This window comes from Ambystoma mexicanum, chromosome 3p (genome assembly GCF_040938575.1).
Source record: "Ambystoma mexicanum isolate Mex_15411 chromosome 3p, UKY_AmexF1_1, whole genome shotgun sequence".
NCBI lineage: Eukaryota > Metazoa > Chordata > Amphibia > Caudata > Ambystomatidae > Ambystoma > Ambystoma mexicanum.
Window position 1 is genome coordinate 24,757,880 of NC_090925.1, and position 15,088 is coordinate 24,772,967.

Below are 15,088 nucleotides of genomic sequence, written 5' to 3' on the forward strand. Positions count from 1 at the left end.
CCTCGAAACATGTTCATACTGAGTGTGCTAAGCTGTAACCTGGACGTTTCGGCTCACTCATAAGTCTATTAAGGTAAAAACCTTTCGGGACCACTGTTTAAATACTAAATCCACTTATGCCCAAGTGGCGTTATATCGCGTATGGAAGAATATTAACGATCTGCTGGGGTCTGAGCCCTAGGGCCTCTGCTACATTTCAACTGGTCGAACTGATGTGGGGGTTACTCATTGATGTTATTATGATCTTAGTCTCATCATGCATATCAATGGTTCTGTGCTCTTATGCCATATGTGTCATAGGCATAGATCGAAGGATACAGATTCTTTCCATTGCATTGAGTGCCTGAGTGATTATTGTATGATCATGTATGTGTACTTCACTCTCATTCTGTTTTAGCTGTTATTGCTTTTTTATTTAACCATTGAGTTTTTGTTAATTCATCTACTGTAATGTTTATTTTTTTGTTTGTGTAAAACTCTGTGTTAAAACATAATAAGGGTTATTATAAGTCTAAATTTAGAAGGGAGTCCCATCTGTGCCACCTAAGTGGCAGCTCTACCTTATAATGGGTAGTGAAAACTTTATATAAACAGGAGATAGAGAGCTCTATTCAACAGTTATCAACATTAAGCACATAACTGTTCTGAAAATAAACCATTCATAATTTTAGATCATAAAAAGTACAAGTTATAAAAACTTCAACATTTATAAAACACTGTATAAATAAAATACAAATCGTAAATTGTGACAAACACTGCCCTTTAAACTTGGCTTCGATCCTAATTGATCGGGGATCAGTAAGGCTAAAGAGGCTCAAATTTGCATCTCTTAAAAACATTCATCAGTTAATTGACATCTAACTGTTCTCAATGGTAAAGTCATGAACCATTGTATGCTCAACATGTTTCAGTCCTCTGTCAGTTGTTCAAGGGATCTTCGTCATGAGTAGTGTCACTGATAATACTATAAGAACAATTACAAGATCTACTATTAATGTACATTGCTATAGAATTTCTACAGCTTCTAGTAAAACAGTGTGGCTGTAGATTTCTTCATACAGTAACCGTTCTAACTGGTCTGTTCTGTGGAGAATAATGCTCCAGAGAGCTAACAGCATTGGAGCTCTCATTAACAACTCCAACCAAGAGAGGTAGGATCTCAACCATCTATCGTCTACTAGACAAGGCAGACCTGGGGAAAAATGAAAGATATATGCTGGAGTGGGAAAAAGATCTGGGGCGAGAGATTGAGGTGGAAGAGTGGGGGAAAATATGGCCAAGACTACACAAAAGCTCTCAATGCATTTCAAATAGGGAAGGGGGATATAAACTCTGTTATAGGTATGTCACCCCAGCTCAAATCCATAAAGCCAACCTGAAGATCCCTGGAACCTGCTGGCGAGGGTGCCTGGTCCCTGGCACATTGTTCCATATGGTGTGGACCTGCCCGAAGGCGGAGACATACTGGAGAGAAATATTAAAACACATCAAAGAAATCTCCGGTCTCACAATACAGTGTGACACAGGAATAGTCTTGCGGGCGAACAGGCGACGGTGCATTTCCAATCTCCGGTCAAATCCCCCGTCTATGCACACACCTTCTCCTGGCAGCAAAAGTCACAATGGCCCGACTATGGAAACACGAAAGTGGCCCCTCCGTAGCACTATGGTGGTCTAAATGCTGGGACATAGCAGTGGCCGAAAAAATCACCGCAATAGGAACAGGCTCTCTGTATGGAACCATGAACATATGGGACCCATTCATGGACTATGCAGCCAAATTCCCAGCCCTCACCAAGAGACCTCCACTCACCAGATGGCTTCAATGCACCCACTTTTAGACATCAAACCCCAGGCAAAGCACCTCAGGAACAGAACAAGAGCACAGTCGGTCCCCTCACCCATCAAACACAGTGATAGACCCTTTACAGTGTTGAAATGAATAATTTAATGCATTGTTATGTATGTTGTACTGAACTGTAAAACCCAATAAAGTGTTGTTGTGAAAAAAAAGTATTAAATACAATAATATTACGATTAAATCATCATTGAGAAGCTAAATGTCTGGGAAACTCAAAAGTATTCTATTCACGCCCACACTGTTTAGACCTTATTCTTAATGTATGCCTACTTCATTTCTGATTTGTTCTTTTGCTAACCCCTCCGTACACTGTCTTTTGGACTGTATTTCACTCCATCTGGATCTACGTTTACTTGCTTATGGTGCTTTACATTTTTCATAATGGAACATTAAACGTCTGTCATCACCGATTATATTTCAATCTGTTTGACTCTGTGATCTGTAATTTTCACCAAAATCAAAGGTTTGAAGAAGAAAATAGATCTAGGAAGCCACATGATTGGCAGTGCCAAAGATGGGCCACTTGTGATTATGACTTATCCCTGCAGCTCCTCATGTTTCTCTTTCTTTTGGATGTGTGCAGCTCATGCACATCTGCAGGAAGGTGTTGGGGCAGACACTCTTTGAAAAGATGATGAAGTTAACCTTTTATGGGCAGTTTGTTGCCGGCGAGGACCAAGAAGCCATCAAACCACTAATAAGACGCAACCGAGCCTTTGGGGTAGGCTCCGTCCTGGATTACAGCGTCGAAGAGGACTTGACGCACGAGGAGGCGGAGAAGAAGGAAATTGAGTAAGTTCCCTGACTGGAGGACACTGTAAATGTACATGAATGTCAGTCATGTATGTGAACTTCTGTAAACGATGACTGTAGAGCCGTTGCCAACACTTGGACTGGAGTGGGCAGTAACACCCACTCTGGGGTTTTGGGCAACATGGTTGTTTTTTGGAACTGCATTATTTCAGGGAAGGGACAGTTATCTGGTTGCCCTCTTGGGGTGATCTTGGAGATCCGTCAGATTCGTTGGGCTGAATATTGGGAGCATTTTTCTTGTGTGTTGGATGGGATTTCCAGTGAAGCAGAGCTAAAGGGGAATGGCATTGATGCAAGAGGCGATGCATAGTGGTCGGGGTGCAGAAAGATTGGGGATTTAGGTAAAGCGGCGGGTAGCGAGCGTGGAGTAGCGGAAGTTGTAGGAGCTTGGAGGGACTGGTTCCTCATGTGAAGCTGGCCAGAATAGTTGTTGTTTTGGGGGAGGGGGCGATTGTAGCGATTACGAGCAGTGAAGATGAAGACCTTGCCAAGCAGAGAGGTGTGAAGAAGGTAAGGCGGGGGGGGGGTGGCACAGTACTCTAGGCAACTAAGTACTAATGTCAGAATGAGCATTTTAGCATTCTTGAAAGTGAGGAGGAGGTGGATTTTCATGACATAACTGGCATATAGGTCAAGTTGAAGTTTCAGAGGTCGGGCTGAAATGGTGAAGTTTAGGTCGCTGTCAAAGTGGACTCCCAGTGTTGTCTTTTGCGTCAGAGTAGGTCAGGGGAGACAGATGTGCGAGGGGGCAGTAGAAGCAGGAAGAAGAGTTGATGATTTGAAGTGGAAGCAAGTAAGGTAGCCCTTGTTTTTTCCTGCAATTGATTTACAGAAAACTTTTACTCTCTACACAAAGCCAGCCAGACATGTTTGCTTTGCCAATGTTTGTTCTTATAGCGCTTGCTCTGACAGATGTTCATTTTTCTGTGGTTCTCTCAATAGTAAGTGTTCGTACAGTGTGTCGACCTGTATAAGATTACGAACTAAGTTGGCCTTGTCTGGAAGAAACCATTGTACTTGCATGTAGAAAACTAATCTCTGCCCACATTGGTTTGCACCCTAGGCCATTTGATGGTTTTTTGCAAGTGACTTAATCTACATGGTTCCCTCTGCATTGCCTCCAAGCAAGTGCTTACCTTAATGGCTAGGTGAAAGCTTCCTTGTTTGGGACCATCTTTGGCTAAGAAGTCATTCCTTTTCTTGGAATATGTCCTTTTTTATCACTTCCAAGAGGAATTCCTGCGCAGTAGAATACCATTGTTGGCTTAAAGTACAGCACTTCCTCAATTGTAGTGTACCCACTCTAATGGATTCCCCCCTCCAACAGATTCCTCATCTTAGAAATCTCCAGTCACAAGTCCGGTTTTAGAAACTGTTTTCAGGCACCAGGAAGTGGACTTTAGCTTGGCTCAACTCTCTGTTGTTGGCGGCCATGTCTCTAGGTGGGATGTCATGGATGGTGTATCTGGAGCTGGACCCACATCAGGACATCTGTGGCATTGCTAATTTTTAACTGCATTATGTCCCCTCGAAGGCATTTCGTTTCAAGGACTGTGGGATGTCTGTGTCGGTGTCTGACCCACATGGTGCTTGGGTCCTGAACACGATGGAGTATGTCCGATTCCGTGCATCTGAAGGTCCAGAGGGAGTGTGCTGCAACACCTACCATTTTTCACAAGAGTGGGAAAACTCCATTGAAGTAAATTCCACCCCCCCTCCCCCCCTCCTGCCCCTGCTTCACTGGAGTTTCTCATCCCTTTCAGAAGGGTGAGAAATGGCAGCAGCAGTGCTCCAAAAGCTCCTGTTCTCCCAATGACTCCTCATCCATAAGCTATTAAAACAAGAATATTAAAATGGCATGCTGCTTTGTGCTGCAAATCTTTCAATCAGAAAAACCAGTTTCTCAGAAATCAACAGTGAATGCACTGGGCTTCCTGTGGCTGGGGTAGGAAAGCAGGCAGCTTTTGGTGCTGGCGGAGGTAGAGAGGCAGCTCCCATGCAGTACTTGCAGTCTCAGTGAATGAAGGTCATTTGCATTGGCTGAATATTTTCTGCAGTAGGTGGGAGGAACCCGAGGGCATCCTCCCATCGCGTCTTCCTCTATAGTGACATGGTAAGGGCCATTCCTTTTGGATCCCGACACTGGGGGTTCAGATGTGAGGTATGATAACCTGGGTGGAGGGTCCTTGAGCAGTGGAGGAAAGATGCCTGTAGGTAAGGCATGGTATCCCCCTTTCCCTTGTCAAAATACATCCTACCCGCCCCCCCCCCAAACCTTTATAGGTTATTACCAATCTTCTCCAATGTCACACTCCAACTGTCCCCCATTCATATCCCTTTAAGACTGGGACGAGGAAGAGGTACCTAGGAGTAATGCACACTTCAATCTGTGCACACCATTTTGGTACTGGCACGAGGAAGAGGACTGTGAAACATCACTCTAAAGGTCAGGCATGTCCCATTGACAGAAGTAATTATGGTTAGGCAAAGGACTTGCAACTGCAGCCACTTTATAGGCTACAGGTGCATATAAAAGGAGAAACCCACATGGAGATGGGGAACCACTTGGGAAGCCTGGACAACGTGGAGCAGCCTGGGGAGAGGCCGGTGAAAGGACGCTGACTGCTGCAGAAGAGTGGGAAAAAAGCTGAGGCCAGAGGGAGCTGCGAGAGAGTCAAGAGGCCTGCAGAGCCCTGAGCCGTATGTCCCCTGCTGGAGCTGGGGAACACCGAAGTCTCCACTGTGCTGCAGGAAACGGCATAAGCGGTTCGGAGCTGAGTGCGGCCCGCCGGTGCCGCCGGCTTTAAAGAGGGGAGCGAGCAAAAACAGAAGAGTACCGCGCAAGCACCTGGAAGAGCGGCCGTATACTGGTGAGTGACGTGGAGAGAGCACTTGTGCTGGGGTGCTCCAGGGGCTTGGCTTGGGCAGAGAAAGATGCCGAACAAGTGAAAGTGAATAATGAATGGGTCTGGAGACCAGATGGACATTATTGAATATCAAGCAAGTTACCAAGTGCTGAATGAATTATTGAATACCGATCTAAAGAAAAGCTAGGAGAAGCTATGCAAAATATATGAAAATCCTGCACCAGGGGAGAGAAAGTGATGTGTATTTACGAACGCAGTGAAAATAAGGAACAATCATTTATGAACAATGTGAAATTACAAAGCTAAGTGAAAACCCAGTGAAAGTGAGCGTCCCCCCAAAAAAGGCATTTAAAACTCCACAATGAGAGTCAATAATGGGCACACCCCAGATGGGAATGAGACCAAGACCAAGTGCTGGTGAAGTCAAAAGGTAAACGTTTATCCAACCAATATAGGGCAAGCAGAGAACTCTGAAAACTCCGAGAGCGCTTTGCCAACATCAGCAAACATTCACATTTTGTTACAAAACCACGTCACCTATGATGTAGGAGCTAATGGATACATGAATTGATGAGATTGGGCAGTGGGGTTGGGGCACGTATATATCCATAGGGGTGGAGCTCTGGGATTGGCGAGGCTTCTTGAGGTGTCATCGTGATGCTTGCAGGTCAGCTGTACTCAGCGGGGTGGAGCTTTGGTCTGAAGAGAGGTGATTGATACACCTTGGACTATGCTAACATTTTCCCTTGTGGCCACACACACTCATTCAGCAGTCATTATAATTCATGATGCCCTGTAAATCCTAAAAAGTTGTTAATCTAACATCACAAGAGAAATGGCACATAACTGTCATCATCATAAAAATACTATACAATAAAGGGGCTGCTTCAGGAGTTCAGGTACTCTATCGGGGGGCACATGTCTAGGATACCTCCATCTGCTTTGTTAGATCTAAGGGGGGGGCATATTTATAGTATTTTAGTGCAAGAGTAGATATACTGCCACCATGGTCATTCGGGGTTGGGTTGAGCTTGGAGACTGTCTGGTCAGAGGTCACATAGCTGGTATATCATAAAGGCAGAGGGATGAGGGGCTTCTTACCTATATTTCTTTACCAAGGCCTTGGGTGTGAAACATATTTTATGGTTTTATTGTAGGTCTGGGAGCTTAGGGGAGGTCTGATACTGAGTGCAGGCTTAGTGGAGGGGTGAAAGGTTAGTTACAGCATCACAGTATCAATGAAATAAGGGCCTTTAGTTATCAGTCCGACCTGAGGCGGTGTGGGCGGTGGGAGCTGAGCGTGTGGTGCTGCAGGCGATACGTTATAGGGTTACATGCACATCATTTAAAATGCGAGGTAGGATTAAACGAGTGTAGTTACGTGTACATCAAGCATTATGCAAGCTTATGAACATGGTATATATTACACATTTCCGTTTATCATGAGTACCATGTTACAAAATAACTTCTATCAACAACAGTCTTGTTAGCATCGCATCATTCACCGGGCTAAGGTTTCACGTCCGGGCCCAGCCAGAGGGGGAAGATAGGTGGGGGCTGCTGTGTGTGCAGTGTTACCTGAGAGGGGTGAGAGGAGAAACACCCTGTAGCATGTTGGGCCGTATAGTCTCTATGTTGTGAGGGACACACACAAAATTCTTGCATTCCAAAATGAGGTAAAACGGGTTAGTGTGTGCATTGGTACAGGGAAGTGTCTGCAACGTTCTGCTTATAATATGACTTGCCTACCTAAATGCTCAGAGGGTAAACAAATGCTACAAAAGGACATTCTATCCCACAGTCAGCACTCGTTACCTTAAAAACCATACATATTACAACACTCAATTGTCTATTTGTAAACTTGTACGTTTTTAGGAAATCATAGAGTATATATGGATATCATACATTGCTTTATGTATTGCGCAGCAACAGGAATCCTTGATTAGTAATGAAAGCCTCGAACATACATTTCACAACTCCGTGTGTGATCTGGCATAGGTGAGGGCCATCTTATTTCAATATGTACAATCAATCTCATGGACTTGAAGCAAATGTATTGTCCCTTCAGATGACTTAGCTGCATGGGTGAAACAGGGTGGCACACCGGCTTAGCATACATGTCTGGCACTACAGGGAACAGGGTTGGGGGTCATCCACACCATATATCATTAATATGGGGGTCTGTGAGAGGACAGGACAAGTTTTATGGAAGCCGCTTGCTTTTCTCAGTCCCCAGCTTCAGCCCGGTCATCTGCAGGTCAGTGATGGACTGCGGAAGGGTAAAGATGGTGTTTGTAATGTAGCTTGTTCGTTCCTAGTCTCCAGTGAGAACAGGCCTGCAGCAGAGCCGCCAAAGGGAGGAGAGTGAGGGAAGCGTTGGGCTCGCTGTGCGCGGTCAGGAGGGGAGAGTTGCAGCCCTGCAGACTGCTTGTGCCCGTGAGGCCTCATTTATTATTTTCAAAATGGAGCCAACATGTGTCACAAAATGGAATTTGTATCATACTACAGGATGGGCCATGCAGCCCATGTGTCGACCTGCAGCCATACCGCATAGGCTGCATGTTGGTGAGAAATGGAGGGAGGGGCGCCTAAAGACCTTTCCTCCCATACACAAGTAATGTGAAAGGCAAATAATAAGCACTTTTGGATGGTGTGAAAGCAAGGTGGTGACAAGGAATAAGCACCATGAATTGCCAGATATCCAATAAATAACTAAAGGCACGTGTTGGCAGAGTCAAGAGACTGCCAAGGAAAAACAGGAATACAGATGGACTAATGTCATAGGTGCGGAGAGGAAACCTATGGTGACAAGGGAGTCCAATGAGAATCAGTGAATATTACAAAGTGCCACGGGTTATCGGTTGCATGACCTGTGATGGGTGGACCGTGTGGTCCGACACATGCGTCTAGACTGAGTAACCCATACTTGGAGTGTACTAAGGAAAATCAAAACATTGAAGTTGTTTTGCATAACAGGTGATAAGTGGCTAAAGAGAAGAAGCTCATACCTTTTTATTTTGAACAATCTTTCTTTGGTTGCTGACATCCCTAGTTAGTTGTGAGGGCAACATCGGTTTTGGACACACTGAGTTTTTACTTGAACTTTATGGCACAGACTACCCTTAGTTTCTGTAGGTAGGGAAATCTCACATTAGCCTCGGCAGGTTAGGCCTTAGTCCATCCTGACATAGAAAAATAAGTACTTCAACTTTAACCTGAATTAGCATGTCTGAATGTATTTAGATGGTACCCAAAGTCAATTTCCAAATATGTGGTAGAAATTATGTATTTTACAGTACCATTTTTGAGAAAAATAGGATAAATTGATACAATTCATAGTCTGTTCTCTAGCGTAACAAATGAGAAAATCCAATTGGTGCTAAATCAACCATACGTATTTTAATCATTTCCCTGATACCACAATACGCCAGCATTGCCCCTGTAAATCAGTTTTATGAAGCTGCTCTGGAAATATGTCTACATTGCCACTGTATATCACATTCATGATATTGAGCCCATAATACACAACCGCATTCATACTGTGAACGACTCTGTTGTACCTCCAATAAATGCCAGGATTGCTATTGAACTGTAAATCACCTTTGTTAACACAGTCCTATGCAGTCCCACACTGGCACACATATACACAGAATGTGCTAATTAAAATGTTCTTGATAGCAAACAAACCCATTTGATTAGCAATGTTGTACTCATATTTTTCATGTTGCCATACGTTATTTGTACCCAAGACACAAAATCAATAAAATACAAATACAAAATGAGCAGTTTTGTGTACCGCTGAAGGAAGAAGTTAGTGAGAGGAGTCTCGGTTTGCAGATTCTTAAAAATCCGATAGACCTGCAGGACAAGTAACTTAGTATACCTACTTGACCTAAGAAAAATCCACTGGACCTATGGCAACAGATGACAACATTTTTAAATGTGCTTTCTGTAAAATGGTGCATGTCACCACAAACCCACTTTGTGTGGCGCACTGCGCCACTCAGAGGCCAGCCATGCACAGTGAAATATTTGTTTGACATTTAATGCAAACAAAATGTTAAATAAAAGTTCAAAACATCCACAGCAGGTGGTACTCGCCTTTCAGAAAATCTCAACTATGCGAGTGGGCAAAAAGACTTTGTGAGCCCTGGATGAGTGTCTGTAAAATGTAAAAGGTTAGCTGTATGAATGGACACAAATGCATAGATATGAATAATAGGCTCTGAAAACAGTTTGACCATCTCTCTCCCACCATTGCTAATATAAGCAACCTCTCGAGGCTAACTACAGTGTATGATCGTGCATTAGGTCTGTAGATCAACAGACTGGAGGGAACTATTGATCACTACTTTGTATAGTACACATCTAGTTAGCTTTGTGTATTCATTATGTAAGAGGAAAGAAAGTATGAAACTAAGCATGGATGGCGAAGCACGCAGCGAACTGGGGAAACTAAGTGGAATATTGTAGTTTGCGGCCATCGTGCTTTCCGGGTAGCTGGTATAAAGCAACAGGGCAATAAGATAGAATGTTGAGGAGTATGGGAGCAGCTCATGGGTTGAGCACCTGTTGCCCAGATGTATGCACCCGCCAGCAGGCTACAGAACTAGGTTTGCTATCGGAAGCATTTGGCCATGTTGTATACATTTTCAAAAGTGTTCACCCGTCAGTATGATGCACCTTTCCCAACAAAATGAAATCTAGTTCATACTGAATTTTAGATAGACTGACCTAAACTTTGCTGTAGAGCATAGAGCAATGCAGTGTTTTACAGTAGCAACCCTGTTAATATGCATTATAACTTACATTTTTATGAATTGGATTGCATGACTATGAATATAGTTAGCTTAATAAAGGTATCATCCCGAATACTTCTGGTATGCAATTATTTGAAAAAAGGAAAAAAAATAGCTCAGCACTCCCACACAGGCCTCTGGCACTTAAGAGTGGAGAAGATGATTACTGCTGTGCTTCCACTCCGTTGGCCCCTTTGAACTAGTAGTAAACAAATAAACGCAGGCCAAGCTTTTCTTTCCTTTCCTTGAACACAGTAACTTAAATAGCTAGCTTTGCCGCACAATTGTCAATTTAAGTGACAAACCTACAGAACTGCATAGCAAATTGCTATGCGACACTGCTTATTTTATGCCTTGGATATATACACCGAAGCATACTCATTCAAACTCGCACGCAGTTGTTTACATTTAAATATGCATGCATACAATCTTTTGTAATTTGCCTTTAAACTGTGCTGCTTTGGTCTAACCTGGGTCTAGGAGGGCCACAGGCAGAACTCCAGAAGAACAAGTGTGACATGCATACAGGGGGCTCTCTGGGCTGGTTGCCCGGCCACCTGTAGGCTTGCACTCACGCTGTGTTGTGATTTTCTTTTCTTCCCCTTGCTGTGCAAAAGAAAGTAATAGCCCAGCAGGAGTCACATCAGTCATAGATTGAGGGCTCAAGGGGAGCAACAGTCCCCACTTCCAGGCTCTGCTACTGGGGGTCCCCCGTCTGATTACATATATGCAGGAGGCCCCTGCACTGCAGTGATTGGGCTGTAGTTATGCCCCTCCTTGTGCTCTGGTTGGCTACACACGCCTTCACATTGCATAACCCCTTATGTACCGAGGGCGAGTATGCTCATCCTTTTTGCATAGACTTGCATAATAGCCTGGCAGTTAAGGTGGACAAGCTACCCCTGGAGTTTAAAGATGGGGTTCACTGATTTGGTGAATGATGGCAAGGAAGCTGTTAAACAGATTTTGCCAACTGATTTAGACCTTCCAGTGTCAGGAAGCTCTTGACTAGACCTTCACCTCTGGGAGACCCTTAAAGTAGACCTCTTTGCCTCCAGTTGCCACCAGAAGGGCTGGAGTTCTGCTCTATGGAATTTCCCCTGCAGGGCGCGGGTCTGCGAGGCACATGGATTGTAGAGTGGAACTTGCAGATGATTTCCTCTGTGTTCCTCTCCACCTATCTCCCCACCCCCCCCCCGCCCCACCAATTCCTGCCATCCCACTGGTGCTCAGGAGGCAAAGGAGTTTTGGGTGGCCCCATGCTGATCGTTCTGCACTGGGCCTGGAGGATCTTGTATCAGGAACATCTGCACATGTCCATCTGCCCTTTCAGGTTTGTCTTGGTGAAAGTGGACCTGACCTTCCAGACGAAAGACAGGATTGAGGTGAGTGAGTGAGGGAGGGAGCTGTAGGCTCTTTCTATCAAGTCTCCTTATCTTGTCTTATCCAAGGAGAAAGTGGCAATGAGGGTCAGACCATACTTGCTTTTGGTGGTTGTTGTACTTTCACATGTCTTGGAAGATCCATCTTCCACTCTTCTTCCCTCTGCCATCTAAGATTGAGAGGTTCCATGGTCTGCTCTGTTTCTCGGATGACTGGCATTGGGAAGCTGCTTGCCAGTTTTGATAGTTCTCGGCTGGTAGAGCTGTTACCAAACAGACCCTGTCCAGGTGAATTGTCCTTTGCATCTTCATTGTAAATGCTGTGATATGGGCAACAAGAAATGTAAGGTGAGTAGTTTTGTATAGTGCGTTTCTGCCACCAATGGAGGCCTCTCTGCATGTGGTTCTGTAAAAAAAAAAAGGGTGAGATGGTCATTAGTGGGACAACGGGAGAGGCACATGCAAAACCTGTGGTGCCGATCTGGCTGGTTCCTGCGTGCCAACCTGCTTTCTATGGGTTTGGTGGCGAAACAGAGTGCTTTACCATAGGGGAGAGCCCGAGATCTGATGGACTACAGTGCTTAGTCTGGTTAGCCACTGATGTGGGAGGGTGTGGTGGTGCTAAAGAGGACTGCTTGGTCATGCAGCCCTGCACTTCTACCCCTGACCATCTACAGAACTGTCCCATTTCTGGGGGGGCTGGTTCCACCTTCTCTCCCCTGCACCCCCCCTTTTCAGTTCCTGTACAGATTTGGGGGGATCTCAAATGAGGAATCTGTGAGAGGAAGGAATTCCTCTGCAGATCAGATTACTTTCCTTCAGCAATGTCCTTTCTGATGGGTTGGTCCCGGACTCACTCGTACTGAATGCCTTTAGCCTGTTGGCAGTTCTAGAGTTCCTTAACCTCTGTGTGTGGGAGACAGGTGGGCTGAACTGAGGTTATGAGAAGCCGCCAGCTAATTGTATACCACCAATGCCATCCCGTCTACAGTCTTGGTGCCAGAAATATGAATCGGGCTTGGAGTTGCAGTGTGTTCTGGTAGCTAAAAGCTTCCAAAGCTATATTTGCATTGGGGTGGGGTCTGGGGGGGATGTCGAAGATGAAGGAATATGTGGGAGGGAACAACTAATCAGAAAGAATGTTACAGAAAGTAAGCGATTTGTTTTTTTATAGTTTTCCAGAGTAGGTCTTTGCTTGAACTTTACCATCTTGCATTGAACTAGGACTTCCTCTTTGCAGTGGGTGGTGTGGTGTACCAGAAGAAGTCGGACGACTTCTTGACCTGTTCAAAAATTCTTTAACTAAAAAGGAAAAATGCCTAACCCTTTTTTCCATGCCTGGTAAACTAAAACTAAGGGTACCCATCGATATTTGTCAATGGTCCAAAGCCTACCTTCTAAATAGCCCTTCCGCTTCAGAAAACTGAAAGGTGGGGACCGGCACAGTCTCTGGATTAGACCTCTACCTGGCCCAACACAGCAAAGTCTTCAAAGGATCCAATTAAATACTCAAACAAATCCAGTCTTGCCTTAGACCTTGGTTGACAAAACGTAAGGTTCCTTTGCTAAGTTTCGTGGGAACAAGTCTCTGGCACTCAGTCTTGAGTCTCTCTGGGAGACTTGCTATGGGTGAGATTATGGGAACCTGAGGAACCCAAGTGAGCCTATATCCTATCCAAAGCTAACTGGTTTGGTATTCACTTTGGATAGGATATTGACTCAGGTTCCCATAATCTCGCGAGTTTCCCTGGCTTGGTTTCTTTTCTTGAGTTTGCTTTAATTTACACAGGGTCCTTGCCCCTTTTGGTATCAATAAGTTGGTTTCCCCCAATTTGAATGTACAGAGGTAAATTCAATCCAACTTGTTTCATACAGGGCCCCGTTCGACTTCTGGGGCTTTTGCAACCATGCCGACTTATCCAACTTGGATACAAAGAGGGTGGCTGGCTTTCTGTTGCTCAGATTCACAAGCGTGCTGTCCTTTTTAGGTTTCTCAGGCTCCCGGAGCCTGAGTGGTTCCGCCAAACTGTATATAAAGAATTTTATTTTTCCATATAGTCTTTTTACATTGAGCGCTTGATCGTGCCAGCTACATACTGGGTGTCTGCTCGTTTGGGATTCTCAGGGTCCTTTGTCCTCACAGGTTCTTATAACCTTATCCCACAGTATCGGTTTCTCTCGACGGTACTCTCTCAGTGGGAGTGTTTGCTTCCCTCGTATTGCGTCACTTGACAGTTGACATATTTAGGATAAGGGAGTCCACTCTGCTGCTATGATTTTTGTGTCGGTTCCTAGGCCTTGCCTACCGCTTCGTCGTTGCGGTTGTGCCACTAGAGGAATCGAGGGTTCTCCTGCGTCTGCTTCTCCCTTCAACCCTGGCTGCTTGGTAGAATGAGCGACCAACCTGCTAGCGTTTAGCTTGCTGTCCTCACCACCTCACGGTGGTGACAGCTCCACAGTCTAGCGTGGCTCTGTCTCTCCATGACGTCTATTCCGAAGAGGTGCATCTCTGCGTGGGGTTCACTCTTCTCCCCTGTGTAGGAGTTCTCTCTCCGTTCACAGTTGTTCCTGAGTTTAAATACGTCATCACAGTAAAAAAGGGTGAATTCTTTTTCGACAGTGTCGTTCAAGCGAGACCCACCATTCCCTTCAGGGAAAGAAATTTAGTGTCACTGTTGGGTGTTTTTTTTAAATGGAAATATTAGAAGTAAGAGTCCTTTTAGCTTCCACATAGGCTGAGACAGTAGTCTGGGCCAGGAGGACTGGGAGTCCTTGTCCCCTAGAGCCGAGTCACTCCCAGTGAGGTCTCCCTTTCCCGGGACAGGGGGCAGTGAGCCTAAGCAAACGCTGATGTGAAATATGTAACCGGGCTCAATGAATTCAGCAAAGGACAATCTGTCTTCTGACAGTTTGTATCAGAAAAGCCTGGAAAGTTAGACCGTGTCTTAATGCATTTTACCGCTGCCATCGTGTAAATAGCTGTAGCGGTATTCTACTCTGGCAGGGCCTGCTATCGTGTATTCATGAGTGTTAAAATGCCGGTATTTATGCAGAGTGCAAAACCTGCACTTGCCACTAGCCGTTGCTAGTGCTATTTGACGAGTGCCTATGTATATAATTGCGCTGGCGAGTGACTGTATACGGCTGCTTGGCAGTTTACACCTTGCATTCTTGGACCCTGTGTACGTATGAAAGCAGCGAATTGCCTCTCCCTCTTGCTGGCCTCCCTCGTTGCAGTTGGCCTGCTAGAGAAGGGCAGAGGTGGATCCTTTCATGACTTGGTGCAGCGGACATGCCCTTGATGTGAACTATTGCCTGGTGACTGCAGTCGGCGGAGCACGCCTTGCTGTGTGTGAACAGCGCGAT

The 15,088-nt window shown here is 45.1% G+C and overlaps 1 protein-coding gene across 1 annotated transcript in view; it reads left to right on the forward strand.

Annotated features, from left to right (window-relative positions):
- The window catches only part of PRODH (proline dehydrogenase 1), a 283,848-nt gene that overhangs the window by 11,115 nt on the left and 257,645 nt on the right, over positions 1-15,088 (forward strand). The window contains exon 2 of the mRNA XM_069650361.1: positions 2,445-2,653. Coding sequence (XP_069506462.1) covers positions 2,445-2,653 — 209 coding nt within the window. The remainder of the gene's footprint in view (positions 1-2,444; positions 2,654-15,088) is intronic.